This window comes from Brachyhypopomus gauderio, unplaced genomic scaffold (genome assembly GCF_052324685.1).
Source record: "Brachyhypopomus gauderio isolate BG-103 unplaced genomic scaffold, BGAUD_0.2 sc103, whole genome shotgun sequence".
NCBI lineage: Eukaryota > Metazoa > Chordata > Actinopteri > Gymnotiformes > Hypopomidae > Brachyhypopomus > Brachyhypopomus gauderio.
Genome location: NW_027506924.1, coordinates 693383 through 710000, shown reverse-complemented (window position 1 = coordinate 710000; position 16618 = coordinate 693383). Strand labels below are relative to the sequence as shown.

Here is a 16618-nt window from a genome sequence, read left to right as displayed (position 1 = left end):
ACTGATAACAGTGACTCAGTAGTACAGACTCAGATCTAAATAGTCTCAGTACTCAGTAGTACAGTCTTAGTTCTCAGTAGCACAGACTCAACACTCAGTAGTGCAGTCTGGTCTCAGTAGTACAGTGTCAGTACTCAGTAGTGCAGGCTCAGCACTTAGTAGTACCATCTCAGTACCCAGTGCTGTGGACTTTACTGCTTTGGTCTGATTTCCTTGGCAGCTCATGTGGAGGTCAAATGCCTGAGCTACACATCTGGGCTAAACACGGTAGAGTGTGGTGAGAATTACCCTTTGTTCCTTTTGTAAATATTGTAAACATGCATAACATAGATATAACATTTTCATGTAGAAGCAGGCAAGTGGTCTTAAAGATTTGAGATGTACATTACATGTCTATTTACATATATGAACCTTTGGTTTCCCTTTACTTTTAAGATGGAATACATAAATTTCATACTCTGTGACATTCATGGATTTTCAGATAATTTTCAGGCATTATCAGTGTTTATTGCTGATACTGTACCATTCTTTCATTTTTATTTACATTTATTTTCCTTTGTAATACAGTTGTAATTAGGGAATTAGGGCTTTAAAAGGCACTGCCTTGCTGAAGTGTACAAAAAAGGAAAGTGAAATTGTATGTGATTTCTGCCATGTTTCTACTGTTAGCCTTTGTGGGTACCCATGCCATGAACCTCAACCTCCACCCCAAGCCCCTGCCCCTGAAACCATGACATCCCAGAGTCTCAAAGCAGTGAGAAGTCATCCCTGGCTGGCCAAAACACACTTGCAAGGATTGCTGAACATGATCTTTTATGCTGCATTTATTTGTTTATTGAGTGTTCATCGTTTGCCTTCTGATTGAACATCGACTGTAGGACGTTGGTTGGTTCTGAGCATGTTGCCCAGGGCTACGTGAAGGATATATGTCCACTTTCTGTGCAGGGCATGACATCTTGCTTTATTTGGCCCTCTCATTTAATTCATGAACACATTATATCAAACACACCTTATATTGTAATATATTGCATTGAATGTGTATTAAAAAATGTAAAAAGCAAGATTTTGCCTGGAATGTAGGAGAGCAGAGCTGTAGTTTTGGGGAGTGCTGCGTTTGCAGCAGGTACTGGGAGACGTGCAGGACAGCGTGTTTCACAGTGCCGTCCCCCGAGGCTGCAGTCCCACTCTCACGGTGGAATTGGGTGAGCTTAGCCTTCATCCGACCGTTCCCTAACGCTAACGATGTTCGCGGTGGCCGATGCTAATTTGCTGATGGGTTTACTTTGAGAGACGGCGTCGGAGATGAGTGAGACGCCTCACGGGGACAGAGAGCATGTGCACACAGGAGGATCTGTGAGCTCCTGCAGGTCCTGTGTGTGTGTTCTCAGTGTGTGGGCAGCAGAGACACACCGAGGGAGATCCTTCAACCACTGTAAGACTTCTTCACAAGCATGAGTGTAGACTAACACTGCATGAAGCTGTCGACCGTGCATCATGGAGAGTGGATGAAGATCTCACATCATCACTCTCACACCCAGTGATCTATATGAATGCCACATTTTCAGGGTGTTAATGTAGATTATTTAACATGTGTATGTGTGTTTATATACTACACACAAAACTACATATACATGCAAAATATATGATACAATAAAGGGAAATACAATATTTCGAGTGTTTCTTTTTCTATAAATTAACCTTCTTTGTATGTAAAATGAAAGATATTTGAACAAGTTGTTTGAATGCCAATCAAAATCCTTTACATACTGACCTGTTGAGCACTTTTAAAGTTTCTCTGTGATATCTGGATTCAGTAGTTTCTCAACAGAGTTTAGGCAAGTCTAATGTTTTTAATGAAGTTACATTTATAGAGTGCCTTTCACAAGACTAATGTTTTTAATGAAGTTACACTTATAGAGTGCCTTTCACAAGTCTCAAGGACACTTCTACTCAACACACTGCCCAACACTTTCACATCAACACTGGTCAACACACCAGTGAGAAGCATGCAGTGCTGATTGGTTGTGCAACCTCATGGTGAAAGGAAAATGGGAAACTCGTATGTTAAAACACGATTAACTGATTCATTTGAAGAAAAGACCTTTGTTTGGATCACAGGAGGCACAAACCATGAGGCACAAATCAGGCTGTTTTGCCCTTCAACTTTATATTTGTAAAATCTATGTATAATATATTTGTACAGAACAAAATGGGAAAATAACTTCCTATTTTCGTCCTACAACAAACACCTATTTTTATTTTTCTAATGTTTTATTTGTATGTTTTCAGTAACGATTCCTGTCCTGTTCAGACAGGAAGTTTAGTAAGCAACATTCCAGTGCAAGACTGTGTACAGCTCTAAAGTGAATCAAAAGCCATCCATTTGATCAACAAATACTTCCTCGAAAATCTACATTTAAACTTCATGACCTTATTGTCATGTAGTTCATGTATAGCATGAAGATTTGTTGTCTTAAATCTTTCCGAATGATTCGGAATTACAAAGTGGAGATAAATTAAAGTGATTATATTTAGTCAACCAACCACTAGATGGCAGCAAAGTACAACCACGCCAAAAAAGCCCGAAAAGAATGAAAAAGGTGAGCAGCAGGAGAGAGGACGTTCCTACAGCAACTGTGTTTCTCACACTGCACAAGTAATAACTGATACAGTAACCTTAATGAAATAAAACCAAGGTACCACACCAGCTGGTGACCTGAACAGTTACTAGCAGCAGTGTAGGATATTACCACCCCTGTCCAAACAGGATTCAATGTGTTCCTGCAATTACTTACGTGGCTCACCAGAGGGTACACGCATGACTCCGTTGGTAATATCGCCACAAACATGCACGCTAGTTACAAATGACTCTACTACTACGGACATTGATGGATGGTGTTGACAGATTTGACCGGTCCGGTCGTTGCGTTCCACCAAAATAAACAGATTCCCGAAACCTGACTATATTATTGACTATTGGTTTATGGATTCACTCCCGTGCCAAAATGAAAGACGAATTTCGTGCGTGTTTGTTTTTTCACACTGGAGTGTTTTTTTTCCCTTATCGATTTCATCACGGTTCTCACACTACAGTACAAGCACATTTCTATGGTGTGATTTTTGTGTCAAAAGTTCCACAGAAGCAAAAGTAAATCTGTAGGCAAAATTCTTAGCATCAAGAGCAGAAAGTATATGTTGTAAATGCAAAACAGAAAAAAATATATCAAAAGTATATATTTAAAATATAATTGGTTACTTGAAACTTATTTTTGTTTGTATTTTGACAGTTTTTGGTTCCATTGTTTTTGTTTTTTTTTTTGGATTTTCCCAGTAACATCTTTTGCTTCTGGAATCTCTCTTTGCTTCTGCTTCGTTTATTGCTTCTGAGTTTTGGAACACATTTCACGCGTTCCTCTGCAATCTCCATTGGTCACTGATTCTAGACTGACACAGAGCTCTGAAACCAAGCCACGCCCACCCCACCAGCTTCCCAGCATTTTCAAACATGGAGGAACGTAGGGGTTCTGTTTCACAGCAGCAGGTAAACTGAGTTTTACCATTAAAGTTTATACAAAGGTTATAATTAATTGCTAAATGGTCTGTAGATATTGCAAATACTCATATTTCTTCCACACGTCAGTGTTTTCTCTACATCCAGTTCACTAAAATTTTTAAAAAGCTCACGCTGGTGAAGTGTGTAACTACAAACACTTACAAAGAACAAATGTGTTTCTAATAAAATTGCCAATGAGTGCAGTACATAAAACAAGCAAAGGGAAATGAATATTTATATCATAATGTTGAAAAAATTTTATAGGTAGCTGTCAGATCTGAGGTCCTGGCAAGAAGGACAGACAGTTCCTGAAGACTATGAATTATCTCTGTTGGAATGTCCATGTGTTCTGCAGCACGTTGTATAAGAACCAACGCTTGTGAGCAAACAAATTGCATGTGCTCTAAGTCTACTGGCTCCCTATTTACAATACCATTCAGTCTGGCCAGAAGTCTTTCGAGGACCTCAGATCTGACAGCTACCTATAAAACATTTTTCAACATTATGATATTAATATAAATTTCCCGTTGCATGTTTTATGTACTTGTATGAATTCGAAAACACAAGAAAATGTGTAACCCATTGTAGCTGACACTGAAAATACAGCAATGCCTTAACGTGGTAATGCCAGATGTTGTAAGAATATTATATTTCATTTCAGATTGCTGTTTTTTATGTTGCATAAAAGTGAAGAAATTTGCAATGCAATTCATAGATCACATTGAAATTATAAATTTGTGGAGAGACGTCATTTCCTGTCTGGTTAACGTGTGCTGGAAATTGTGAGTGGAAAACTTAAGTGAAAGAGAAAAGGATAAGAGATGACTATCTACTACTGGCTAAACAGGCGCACACGTAACTATTGAAAAAATTGAAATTTGTGTAACTGTGAAAGAAAATGTTTTCTTTAAATGATGTATGTGAAATGTGTTTTCTCTTGTCAGTTTTCACGGTGTTCCATAACTTGATACAGAAAATAAAACAGTTGTGGACATCAGTAAGAAGCACCAGTCTTGTTACCAGAGTAGATATACCCTTTATGTAGAGGATGTAGAAGAATTTGATTCATGGTGTGAAGCTGTAAAAGATAAGATTAATTAGAACTACAGTAAACATGCCTATTAAAAGCTTTTAGAATACTGGAATGACTGAGTCTCTTCTCAGAGCATTCTGACTCATGGACTTACATTCCTGAAGATGTGCATAGGAGGAGCAAGGCTTCTGGTCATCAGGTACCAGACCAGCAGGGTTCCTTTTACAGTGGTACCTCGAGATACGAGTTTAATCCGTTCCAGACCCGTGCTCGTATCTCGAACTGCTCGGTTCTCGAAGCAATTTAACAATGTAAAGTATTGTAATTGGTTCCGGTCCTTAAAAAAGTCACAAAACTAGCGTAAATGTGGAAAAAAGACATGTTCTTTATTAATAAAGGCACACGCAACATGTATAATTAAACAATACAGTAAATTGGGACAATATCGTCAAGCCTTTCGCCGTGTTTGCACTTTTAAAGTTGTCCTTCTGCTTCAGGATTGTGCTAATGGTGGATGTACTCCGGCCGAACAGACGAGCGAGTTCGGCTACACGAGTGCCTTTCTCATGCAGGTGAATAATCTCCTGCTTAGTTTCAACAGTTATCATTCTCCTCTCACTGGACTTTCCAATACTAGAGCCTTTCTTTGGAGCCATAATGCAAAAAAAAAAAACCCTTGTAGTACAGTATTGAAATACTGTACAGTACTGTATACACCGTACGTACTGTTACTCACTGCAAAGCACACGAGTGCAAAGCACACGAGCAAAGCACACGAGCAAAGCACACGAGCTGATTAATGATTTCTTTTTTTCCATATAGTACTGTACTGCCACCTAGTGGTTGATGCTCGTATCTCGAGCGTGCACTCGTATGTCGAACAGAAATTTTGCTCGTCTCTGTGCTCGTATCTTGGATCGCTCGTATGTAGAGCAGCTCGTATCTCGAGGTACCACTGTATTTGATTTCTTGAAGAATAATCATGAAACAAAGCAATTCACTGATTTACGGAACAGGACATGACATCAAATGATTAGTGTAAAACATTAATTCTACCTTCCAGTGAAGACGGAACCTAACATGCCTTTTCACATCCACAGGCTTAGGATCAACAGATGTAAAGGTCTGGATGTCCTCTGCTGAAGTGGAGGACCTGAGTACTGAGACGCCCGCTGCAGACTGAGCTGTTCTTAGCTGAATATTAGAACTGCGTTTTGCATCAGTCATTTCTGAATGGATAGGCTCAACATGTTTGTCCAAAGAATCAACAATTGATTCCGTATTATTAACAGCACCATTCTCAATGCTGCTGATCTTCTCTTCCATACAGGTACTGCCATCACGTGCAACAATTGAACCTTTCATTGCAGGATGATTTTCTACATTAAAGAACCCTTGAATAGTGCAGAACCAGCAGTGATTGTCAGAGGACAATCCAGAGTCTTTAGGGGCTTCAAGCACTTCGCTTACAGCTCTGAGGGTCTTTGCCCTTTGGTTCTTTTCTCCAATAAAGAGTGTCATACTGGAGAAATTATGCTTGGACTTAAATATGTGAAGCCACATCTTTCTTACTTTCACATTTTGCATTACGGCTGCCATCCGTGCTATCAAGTGCCACAACGATCGTAAAAGTGAAGGTGGCTGCATCTGGGTTAGACTTCTCTCATGCCTGTTTCATTACTGGAATATTTTTTCCAGTCACTGCAGTCTCCAAAGGGTGAGTAGCTTGAATTGTGTTTGACAGCATCTTTGCCACCTTTGCGGTCACAGAAGGCCTTGCTGTCCTCCAGGTCTGGGATAATGGTGTTTTGTTAGCAACAGATATGAAGACTGCTTCTTGCATTGCCATTTGCACTTTATTCACAGTCTTCTGGCATATGGAGTCTGACAGGTCCACTGACGATCTTGATGAAGACATAATTGTGAAACAAGGCAGGGTCATTAAATTTCTTCTCATATGACACAAAATAGGTAAGATCTTAAATTTCTAACATATTAAAATGCTAAATGTACTAAACTATTTTGGGGCATATAATTGTCACGTTACAGTCCCTGACCCCTCCCCTTTGGGTGTGTGTTTATGTTGTGTACGTCTAGTCATCTGCATCTGTGGATCTTCGTGGGTGTGGATGTGTCTGGGCGTTCATATGTCTCACCTGTGGCTCATCTCGTGATCACTCGGGGCTTATGTGGTCTGTCTATTTTATGTGGGTTCGCGCTGTGTTCTGTGCTCGTCTTTGTCAGTGTTGGAGTCACACCAGACTTAATGTGTAAGTGTTCTACGTGCGCTGTCTGTGCTATTTGTTTTGTGAATAAAAGTGACGTTTGTGCGAAACCGCTGGACTCGTGCCTCGTCCATCGCGCTGCGCCCATCGTCACAGAAAGACGAGCTGAAGGAGGGTTAAGCCAGGATAGGCACCACCAGGATCGGCACCACCAGGATCGGCACCACCAGGATAGGCACCACTAGGCACCACCAGGATAGGCACCACCAGAGGTCCAGTAGGCACCACCATGCCTCTTCCCCTGTCCATCGCCACGAGAACCCCGTGACCTTCGACGAGATGCGGCAGGATCCCGTGGTTGTGTTTCTGCTGCGTCAGGCTCAGGCAACCAAGGAAGTGTCACTGGCGGAGCAGTCGCGCCAAGACGCGCAACGGTTTTGGAGAGAGAGAGAGACACCTCCCTTCCTCCAGAGACACCTCGCCTCTGAGAATCGGCTCCTTAGAGCTTTGCACAGCGGAGAAGACCCCCGAGAATGAGTTTGAGGGGGAGGAGTCGGAAGAGAAGGAGAGCCCTCCTCCATCCGTGTACTCTACCCCCACAGAGCGAGACGGAGAGGATGCGACCTCTCCTCCGTCCGAGTGCTCCGACCTGTCAGACTACTCAGACGGTGAACCGTGCACAGGAGAGGAGTACTCGGAGGGTCAATCATACACCGAAGGGGAGGAGCTGAGCCCGCTCCCATCGGAGCACTCCGGGGACACTGTGAGGGGGAAGGGAGGCCCGGCTGAGGGCGTTTCTCCTCCCCTCTCCGAGTCTTCCCAGGGAGGGTGTTCTAGGCTGTCATCCCGGCTGTCTCGCACTCGGCTGCAAACTGATTCAGTTAGAGCTGTAGGTCCTGGTCCAATGTCTCCAGTCCAGAGGCACTGCTCCCGATGTTCACGTGATGCTGAAAAGACGTGTCAGCCAGGACAGTCCTACAACATCCAGGAGCCTTTAACAAACTCTGGGCAGATCTCCTCCACCCCGGAGCCTTTAACAAACTCAGGGCAGATCTCCTCCACCCTGGAGCCTTTAACAAACTCTGGGCAGATCTCCTCCACCCTGGAGCCTTTAACAAACTCTGGGCAGATCTCCTCCACCCGGGAGCCTTTAACAAACTCTGGGCAGATCTCCTCCACCCGGGAGCCTTTAACAAACTCTGGGCAGATCTCCTCCACCCTGGAGCCTTTAACAAACTCAGAGCAGATCTCCTCCACCCTGGAGCCTTTAACAAACTCAGAGCAGATCTCCTCCACCTGGGAGCCTTTAACAAACTCAGGACAGATCTCCTCCACCCGGGAGCCTTTAACAAACTCAGGGCAGATCTCCTCCACCCTGGAGCCTTTAACAAACTCAGGGCAGATCTCCTCCACCCTGGAGCCTTTAACAAACTCAGGGCAGATCTCCTCCACCCTGGAGCCTTGACGCCAAGGAGTTTCACAACTACCCTGGTCACCTCAGCCCAAGTGATGGGTGAACTTTTGCCCATCCTTTGTTAACTATTATTAACTATTAACTATTATGTTTGTCTATATACAATATGGTTGTGTATCTGTGTGTCTTGGTGTGTGTGTGTTGGTCTATATATGGTTGCGTCTGTGTCCGTCTTGGAGTTTGTGTGTTCATTTATATATACAATCGTTTTAGTGTGTGTCTTGGTGTGTGTGTGTCGGTCTACATATGGTTGTGTCCATGTGTGGCATGCAGAAATTCTGCAAGAAAAAAACAATAAAACCTTCCCTTTTAGTGCACTTAACAGCATCAAAAATTTCTTTTAGTTCAAATAACATAAGCCCCTTATTTTTGAGTGAAGGTGATATTGTACACACTGCAGAATCTAAAAACAAATGTGTTAATGTGCTTTAATTTGAACTCAGTTGCAGCTCCTGAGTCTTCCTCACTCTCCCCATCTTACACTGAAAGTTCCCAGTACTCCCAGTTTAAGAACGGCAGGTTTTCATGCAGGAAACACAACTGTTCTGTGTGTTCTCCTGTGAGACTCCTCTAGTCATCATAAGTGTTCACAGTCTTACTAAACTCTCTCTCACTGGGATCAGAGGGGGGGGAGGACAGAGGAATTTACTTGTCAGTGGTGCAAGAAAGTGTAGACGGGATGTTTTCTGTTTCCACCATTGCAGTATCTGACCAGTCTGTCTGTCACTCAGTGGCTCATAGAGGTGCTGATCCAGCTGCTCAGTGATGCTCATCATCTCTCTCCTGAGTAGAAGATCCATGAGACCCCAAGATGTTTGTATACGTTTGCTCGAGAACGCTGGAGTGACCAGGTAATTCTTCATCTTCCACCTTTCTCTGATCCTTGGTCTTCAGTGGTGTCTGTATCAGTTGCTGGGACACAATGTCCTGCTCTTCTTTTATCTGTTGTTCTGTCTTGGTCAGTGTGTCCACTGTAAAGAAGACATGAGGATATAACGAGGATCCAGCAGTGTCACTAGCACCAAACATTTTCTCTCCTCCATCCCTGCAAACCTTTTCTGCAGCAGGTTTCCCTGAGTGTTTCCATCCTCCTCGTGTTATGACCCTCTGCCTGAAGCTCCATCTTCAGCACAGCAATGCTTGGGATGACACTGGAGATGGAGCCTCTGAACTGTGAATCTCAAGAGGAACTTCCTCAACAGGTTCCAGCATGTCAATCACACTGGAAATTATGTCCCATTGATCAGCAGTTGGCGTAGCAAATGTTCCCTAATCTCCAGCGTAGATGTTCAGTGTTTCTGCTCCACCATCTCTGCATCATGTGGTGTGTGGAGCTCCAGTGAGTGGGTTCAGACTGAATGATGCTGTGCTGGAGGAGGCCAAGTTCTTTTACAACTGTTTTCAGATTCTGCTTTGCAAACACAACCTGGTTGAAATGTTTATCAATGTTCTTTAGCTTGGCAATAATGTACAAGTGGCCAAGAGAGAGAGACAGACAGTCCTGTTATCTAGATGCACGTGTGTGTTTGTGTGTGAGAGACAGTCCTGTTAACTGTGTGTGTGTGTGTGTGTGTGTGTGTGTGTGTGTGTGTGTGTGTGTGTGTGCGAAAGAGAGAGACAGTCCTTATCAAGGCACATGTGTCTATAAGAGAAAGACTAAGAAAGGAAAGACAGAGAAATACTAGGTGCGTGTATGTGTAAGACAGAGACAGACCTGTTATCTAGGTGCCTGTGTTTTTTTTCAGAGACAGACAGAACTGTTATTTAGGTGCATTTGTGTGAATGTGTGAGAGACACACAGACAGTCCTGTTATCTATGCGCCTGTGTGTATTAGAGAGAGAGAGGATAGGAGCTTTTGAGTGTTGACACTATTTTATTGTAAGAATTCTTCAACGTTACATTCATACTGTACAACATCTGTATCTGTATCACTCCAACAAACAGAAAACAGAATGAAAAACCTTTCACAGTTTCTACAGATTTACACTTTTAATGTGTAGATTTGTACAGAGAGTTGAACACAGTGAGGTTGTGATTCACGGTGTGTGTGTGTGTGTGTGTGTGTGTGTGTGTGTGTGTGTGTGTGTGTGTAAGGCTTTGTTCTCCAGTTGTGTGTGTAGAGTGTATGTTTCCATGGAGACTCAGGTGTGCTCCAGTACACAGGAGGTTATTCTAGCTCACACACACACACACTGAGGAGTCAGAATAAACCCAAAACCCTGCATAGAGGGGCTCAGTGAATGTGGAGTGGAATGTGTGTAAGTGTGTGAGTGTGTGTGTGTGAGAGGAGACGTTGTAGAAGGACAGAGTGCCGGCCGGCCAGTCCAGATACACTCCTACTCTGTTGGAGCTGGAGGGGGCAGAGATGTTAGTGTAGTTATAATTGTGATGGACAAAGTATCTGTTATTAATGCAGCGCAGCTTCCAGGACTTTATATTGTATCCAAACATACAGTCATCACTGTCTCCTTTCCTGCTGATTCCTTTATATGTCACTGCTATACCAGCAGCTCCACTACACTCAACCTCCCAGTAACAGCGTCCAGTCAGACTCTCTCTACACATCACCTGAGTCCAGTAATCAAATCTCTCTGGATGATCAGGATACGTCTGCTGCTCCTTCACACACGTCACCTTTCTGTTCCCCTCAGACAGAGAGAGACGTGTGTGTGCTGTGTTTGGGTCCAGTGTGAGCTCACACGCATCTGCACACAAGAAGAGACATTAGAGGAGACCACACAAATACTGTGTGTGTGTGTGTGTGTGTGTGTGTGTGTGTGTGTGTGTGTGTGTGTGTGTATGTATCTGTGTGCGTGTGTGTGTATGTATCTGTGTGTGTGTGTGTGTGTGTGTGTGTGTGTATTAACTACATAAATGCTGCTTACATTTTCTTAGTCCTGGTTTGAGTCTGATCTTCCCTGCATGATCCAACCTAAAGAACACATACACACACACACACACTTATTTTTTTATTCTGAAGGCTTTGTTCTTAAATATAGAAATAGAGGTAGAAAGCTCCCTCCCTCTGTCTCTCTCTCTCTCTCTCTCTGACACACATGCACCTAGATAACAGGCCTGTGTGTCTTGCTCATACACACATGCAGATAGGTAGCAGGACTGTCTCGCACACACATGCTGTGACAAGCACACAATAGGTTGACTCCTGTTAATGTTTTTATTTTGTTTTTTGGTTTTGTGGGTTGAAGTGATGTTTCGGTTGATACGAAAATTAATGATATCGCATCACTTTATCCTTTCCACATCCGTTAAGCCCTCATCACCTCATTCACGACGTCACGGGCAAATCGGAAGTGAGGAAGGAGCACAAATAAGGAAGGAAGGGAGAGAGGAGATATGCGGGTGGACAGCATGGTTTGAAGGTGTGGGATACCGTTCTAGGGAGCCGATTTTTTGGAGTCGCCTGGCGTACACGCCGAGGGTTTTGGACTGTTTTTACAGAGGGTGATCCGGCGCGGGATAACCGGCTCGTTACTCTGATCAGATATTTTTCCCTGGAGTTTCATCTTCCTTGCTGTGGGTGAGCTGACGGATTTCAAATGAGGCCGCTGTGCCTCCCATCCTATTCCGCTCTCTCTCTCCTCCACCTCCCATGCGCTTGTTGGAATCATTGAACTGTGTCTCGCGGTGTTTTAATCAAGGCTGCTGTTGAACGGACTTACTCACGCACCTACACACATAAGCACGCGCACACACACACACCTGTCGAACGGACACACAGGGGGCTAAGACCGCTGAGTCTTGGTGGTTTTGTTTGAATCATGGTATTATTCGCTTGATATGTATATACAGTGATGTCAGTAACGCATTACTTAGTAACGCGTTACTCTAATCTTACCACTTTTTTCGGTAACAAGTTATATAACGCGCTACTATTTCCAGTACAAGTAATCATATTAAAGTTACTTATCCAAGTAACTGTGCGTTACTATTTTTATTTTCCCTAGTAAAAATATATATTTTTGCTTTCTTCTTGGCTCAGTTCTACTTTTGCGTCTGACCGTAGCGCTCGACTCCGCACGCTGCGCGCGACCCTGTGAGACCGCGAGCGCGTTTTACAAGTCATTTTTTGCAGTGTCCTCCCGTAACGATATGTGGTAGTGTAAAGAAACACCCCTCAAAAACAGGGGAAGGAACATTTTACCTGAAGAATTTTAATGTTGCTTTGTGTTTCACGTTTGAAAAGTGCTGGAATTTGGACGTAGCCTACTTTAAAATGCTTGAAATTGTAATGGTATTTCGTTTCACAACAAAATGACTGAACAGTTCGCTTGTATTATGTTTACAAACAAATCTACAAATAATACCGCGCAGCTACACAAACGTAATGTCAGGAGATACAGCCCTTTAAGTGACACTGGGGGGCGGAGCCTGCGCATGCCAGGGTTCCGTTATCAATAAAGTTTCCCTCAGGATTTTTGGATTAAGCAGTTTCTGTCTCGGTTACCGAACCTGCTTCAATACATTGTTACTGTTAAAAATGCACTTCCAATAAAAAAGTGAGTATTGGAAAAATTAATTTTGCTGCTGAATGTAACTACTAAAGTAACTTGTATTCTAACGTAGTTACTTTTAAAATCAAGTAATCAGTAACGTAACTAAGTTACTTTTAAAAGGAGTAATCAGTCATCGGATTACTTTTTCAAAGTAACTAAGCCATCACTGTGTATATATATATGTATATGTGGGGAAACAACGTGAGGGAATAAACTTGGTTGGTTGAATCTGCTCTTCGTTATACGAGCTCCGAGCATTACTCTCCGCCCTGACCTTAGAAGGTGTTAGTAATATCCAGCTATAAGGGTAGATTCTTTAGCTGAGTGTTACAATGCACCTAGACAACAAGACAGTCTCTCTCACACACACATGCACCTAGATACCAGGACTGTCTGTCTCTCTCACACACATGCACCTAGATATCATGACTGTCTCTGTCTCTCTCTCTTTCTCTCTCTCTCACGCACAAATGCACCTAGATAACAGATCTGTCTGTCCCTCACACACACAGGCTCCCAGATAACAGGGCTGTCTCTCTCACACACACACACACACCTAGATAACATGACTGTCTGTCTCTCTCACACACGTACACCTAGATAGCAGGACTGTCTGTCTGTTTCTTACACACACACACACACACACACACACACACACACACACACCTAGATGTATGCCGAAGTTTATAACTCTCTTGCATTGTATAGTTCTTCTCACAGTACAAGCATGGTTTTGTAAAAGCATGGTTGTATGACATCACTCTGTGGCCTTGGTGAATCATCTTTGTCATTTTGTTTTCATTTCTTCTACTCTAGTCTTGAAACTACTTTGTTTTCCTAATTACTTTGATTTTTAATTTTGATTGACTTTTCCAATCCCTTTTAAACCTTAGTACAAGGTTGAAATCTCTGAAGAGCGGGTCTGACACAATCTTTGTTTGGCGTTCAACAAAGTCCACCAGCTCGATGAAAGACGCTACAGATGATATTGTCGATTTACGTATCTATGCATAAATAAGAGCTAGACTTTAATTATCCATCACAGAAAATGGCACGGCATTATCTATGTCCAAAGCCACACCGGCTCAAAGGTGTTAGTTATTTTAAATAAAATACACACTGGCTATACCGAAGTTCACCTCTGACAACATGACTTCATAGTATTACAGCAATATTATGTTTAAATATCTAGTTAGGACAAAACTAGAGTGCTCAATGAACTAAGTTATAGTCACTGTAACTCACTAATATCATCTGTAGCGTTTTTATGCGTGTGCAAATGAGGGGAGTCGGTATTTGGCACAACACATGTTTGAAGAAAATTCTCTGTCGTGCCTGCCACTGGCATGTGCTAAATGAAAATGAGCACTTTCTTCTTTGATTTACAACTTTGACCTACCACTAGATTAACTTTCTGCTCCGCCCCCTGACGGGTGAAGAAAAGTCTACAGAAAAGCCGCACCTCATTATAAGACGCATGGTTCAAATTATGGGGGGAAAAAGTAGCCGCTTATAGTCCGGAAAATACGGTATATAGGGTTTTATAGGTCGAATGTGGACCAGTCACTTACTGCAAATGCTGGTGAACAAAAGTTGTGGCGGCTGGTGGTAACAAGACCAATCTGCTGAATCACCCGCAAATTTGGAGGCGGAGACTCTCATTGTGAGGGAACTGTGCTTGTTCAGTGATTCGTTCACTGAACTGAACGAGAGCCCTCAGTTCAGTGAACGAATCAGAGAATGAATGAGAGCCCTCAGTTCAGTGAACGAATCAGAGAATGAATGAGAGCCCTCAGTTCAGTGAACGAATCAGAGAATGAACGAGAACCCTCAGTTCAGTGAACGAATCACTGAGCAAGCACAGTTCCCTCGCAATGAGAGTCTCCGCCTCGAGATTTGCGGGTGATTCTGTGATTCACAGACCACACAGCAGTTCCTTTGCTGGCCTGCACGGTCCCAAACAGAAAACGGCTGTGACTCTATGAATGTGCGAACAGATCTAGAGGTGGTTTTCCAAATTAGCTTGACTTTCTCTCATTCTGTTGCATAAGGCAAGTCAGAGAGACTACACTCAATTTCCTTGAGGTAGTCTTCAACATAGTAGTTTGACCTTGTGGGGTCGAATGGCTCCATGCCCTTGGCTAGTGAATCTAGCAACTCTAAGTAGCATTGTTTCTCTGGATAATTTGATGGTGGCGGCACCCCAGCACCCCCTACTGACGAGCTGCCACTGGTGTCATGTATGATACTGTATGTATTAGGAACAAGGCCATGTGTGTGTCATGTGTGCTGTTTCTATGTATGACACCGTTCTTCTCACATTTGGAGTGTGTGTTCACACAGAGGGTGTTTAAGGGGATTCCTACATACCTGAGTGTGTGCAGTCTGCAGTGGGGATCCTCCAGTCTAGCAGAGAGCAGCTTCACTCCTGAGTCTCCTGGGTGGTTGTAGGTCAGATCCAGTTCTTTCAGGTGTGAGGGGTTTGAACTCAGAGCTGAAGCCAGAGAAGAACAGCCTTCCTCTGTGACCAAACAACCAGACAATCTGCAGAAAGGAGGGAAAAAGAGGGAGAGAGACAGTGAGGGAGATGCATTTCCAGAACAGCCAGTATGGGGCGCTACAGAGGCCTGTAACTGTAGTGGAGGCTTCACCCTGTGCTTTATTATAAAGTACTGACATGGTGAGGCCTCGTATCCATTCCTCAGCTATGATCTTACTATGATAATAATAAGACACTTGGGGCAGAGCTGTTTTAGAGGCTATGTGTTTCTACAGGCTCTATGTAGGTGTGCGTGTGTGTGGTCGGCTTTGTGTAGTAGTGTGTGTGTGTGTGTGTGTGTGTTCAGCTCTGTGTAGGAGTGTGTGTGTTTCCATAATTTTATTGTTGAACACTTTTCCACCACTTTGTTAGCTTGCTGTTTATAGTCAGGCCAGGCAGACACATATAGGCAAAACAAAAGTCAGAGTTGCAGTTTGTTTTAACCAATGCGGCCGATTTTTTTTACCTGCTGCGTTTTATTTGGTAGCCTAGGCTGTTTACTTCAGACTCCAAAAAATTAGTTTGTAGTGTGAAATTACATGTTTCTGTCTTTGTTTTTGCTCTTGTGTGCTGTTTGTGGTGTCCACATTATGGCCTACAATTCATGAGCATGTTCTCTTTTACTTACTAGTCAGAATGCCTTTAGTATACCAGTAGTAGTTTAGAGAAGTCATTTTCTCAGTGTCTAAGTAGTGTAAATTACTGTAATGTATAAGTAATTTTAAGTAAATACTACTGAACAGAAATAAGACAAAGTATTTTGTCTTTCTTTTTCCCTAAATATTTGTAATCAAAGTAAAATAGAAAACAAAACATAAATCAATATTTTATTTCTTGAACTCAAGATACTAAGTAGTCAGTCATGGCCTGTGGTTAGGGAACTGGTCTTGTGACCGGAGGGTTGTGGGTTCGATTCCCAGACCTGAGGCCATGACTGAGGTGCCCCTGAGCAAGGCCCTTAACCCTCAATTGCTCACTTGTATAAAAATGTAAGTCGCTCTGGATAAGGGTGTCTGCCAAATGCTGTAAATGTAAGTAGAATTAATGGTTAAAGAGATTAGGATCACAAGTACAGAAAAGTTCAATCATTGTACCCTTGATGCAAACCAACTTTATATTTTAAGTAATACTGACTTACATTTTCATTGCACATTACTTACATTTTTTAGTAAACTCAACTTACCCCTTTAGGCAAAACAACTTTGTTTTATGTAATACTGACTTACATTTTCATTGTACATTACTTAAATTTTTAAGGCAACCGGTTTACTCATATTTT

The 16618-nt window shown here is 42.7% G+C and overlaps 2 protein-coding genes and 1 long non-coding RNA gene across 10 annotated transcripts in view; 2 read left to right on the top strand and 1 right to left on the bottom strand.

The window, feature by feature from the left end:
* The window catches only part of LOC143497217 (sodium/potassium/calcium exchanger 2-like), a 43369-nt gene extending 41701 nt beyond the window's left edge, over nucleotides 1-1668 (top strand). For all 7 annotated transcript variants that reach the window (XM_076993094.1, XM_076993090.1, XM_076993088.1 and 4 more), the window contains one exon: nucleotides 1-1668. This exon is cut by the window's left edge and continues 2740 nt beyond it. The gene's annotated coding sequence lies outside the window, so the exon portion shown is untranslated.
* Nucleotides 1669-10162: 8494 nt separating this feature from the next.
* The window catches only part of LOC143497213 (NLR family CARD domain-containing protein 3-like), a 28416-nt gene continuing 21960 nt past the window's right edge, over nucleotides 10163-16618 (bottom strand). For both annotated transcript variants that reach the window (XM_076993080.1, XM_076993081.1), the window contains 3 exons: nucleotides 15171-15344; nucleotides 11172-11218; nucleotides 10163-10991 (listed from right to left, as the gene is read on the bottom strand). In XM_076993080.1, the coding sequence (XP_076849195.1) occupies nucleotides 10459-10991; nucleotides 11172-11218; nucleotides 15171-15344 (754 nt within the window). In that variant the 3' untranslated portion in view covers nucleotides 10163-10458. The remainder of the gene's footprint in view (nucleotides 10992-11171; nucleotides 11219-15170; nucleotides 15345-16618) is intronic.
* LOC143497224 (uncharacterized) overlaps nucleotides 11665-16618 on the top strand; it is a 32533-nt gene continuing 27579 nt past the window's right edge. The window contains exon 1 of the long non-coding RNA XR_013125747.1: nucleotides 11665-11824. This is a non-coding gene — a long non-coding RNA (uncharacterized LOC143497224). The remainder of the gene's footprint in view (nucleotides 11825-16618) is intronic.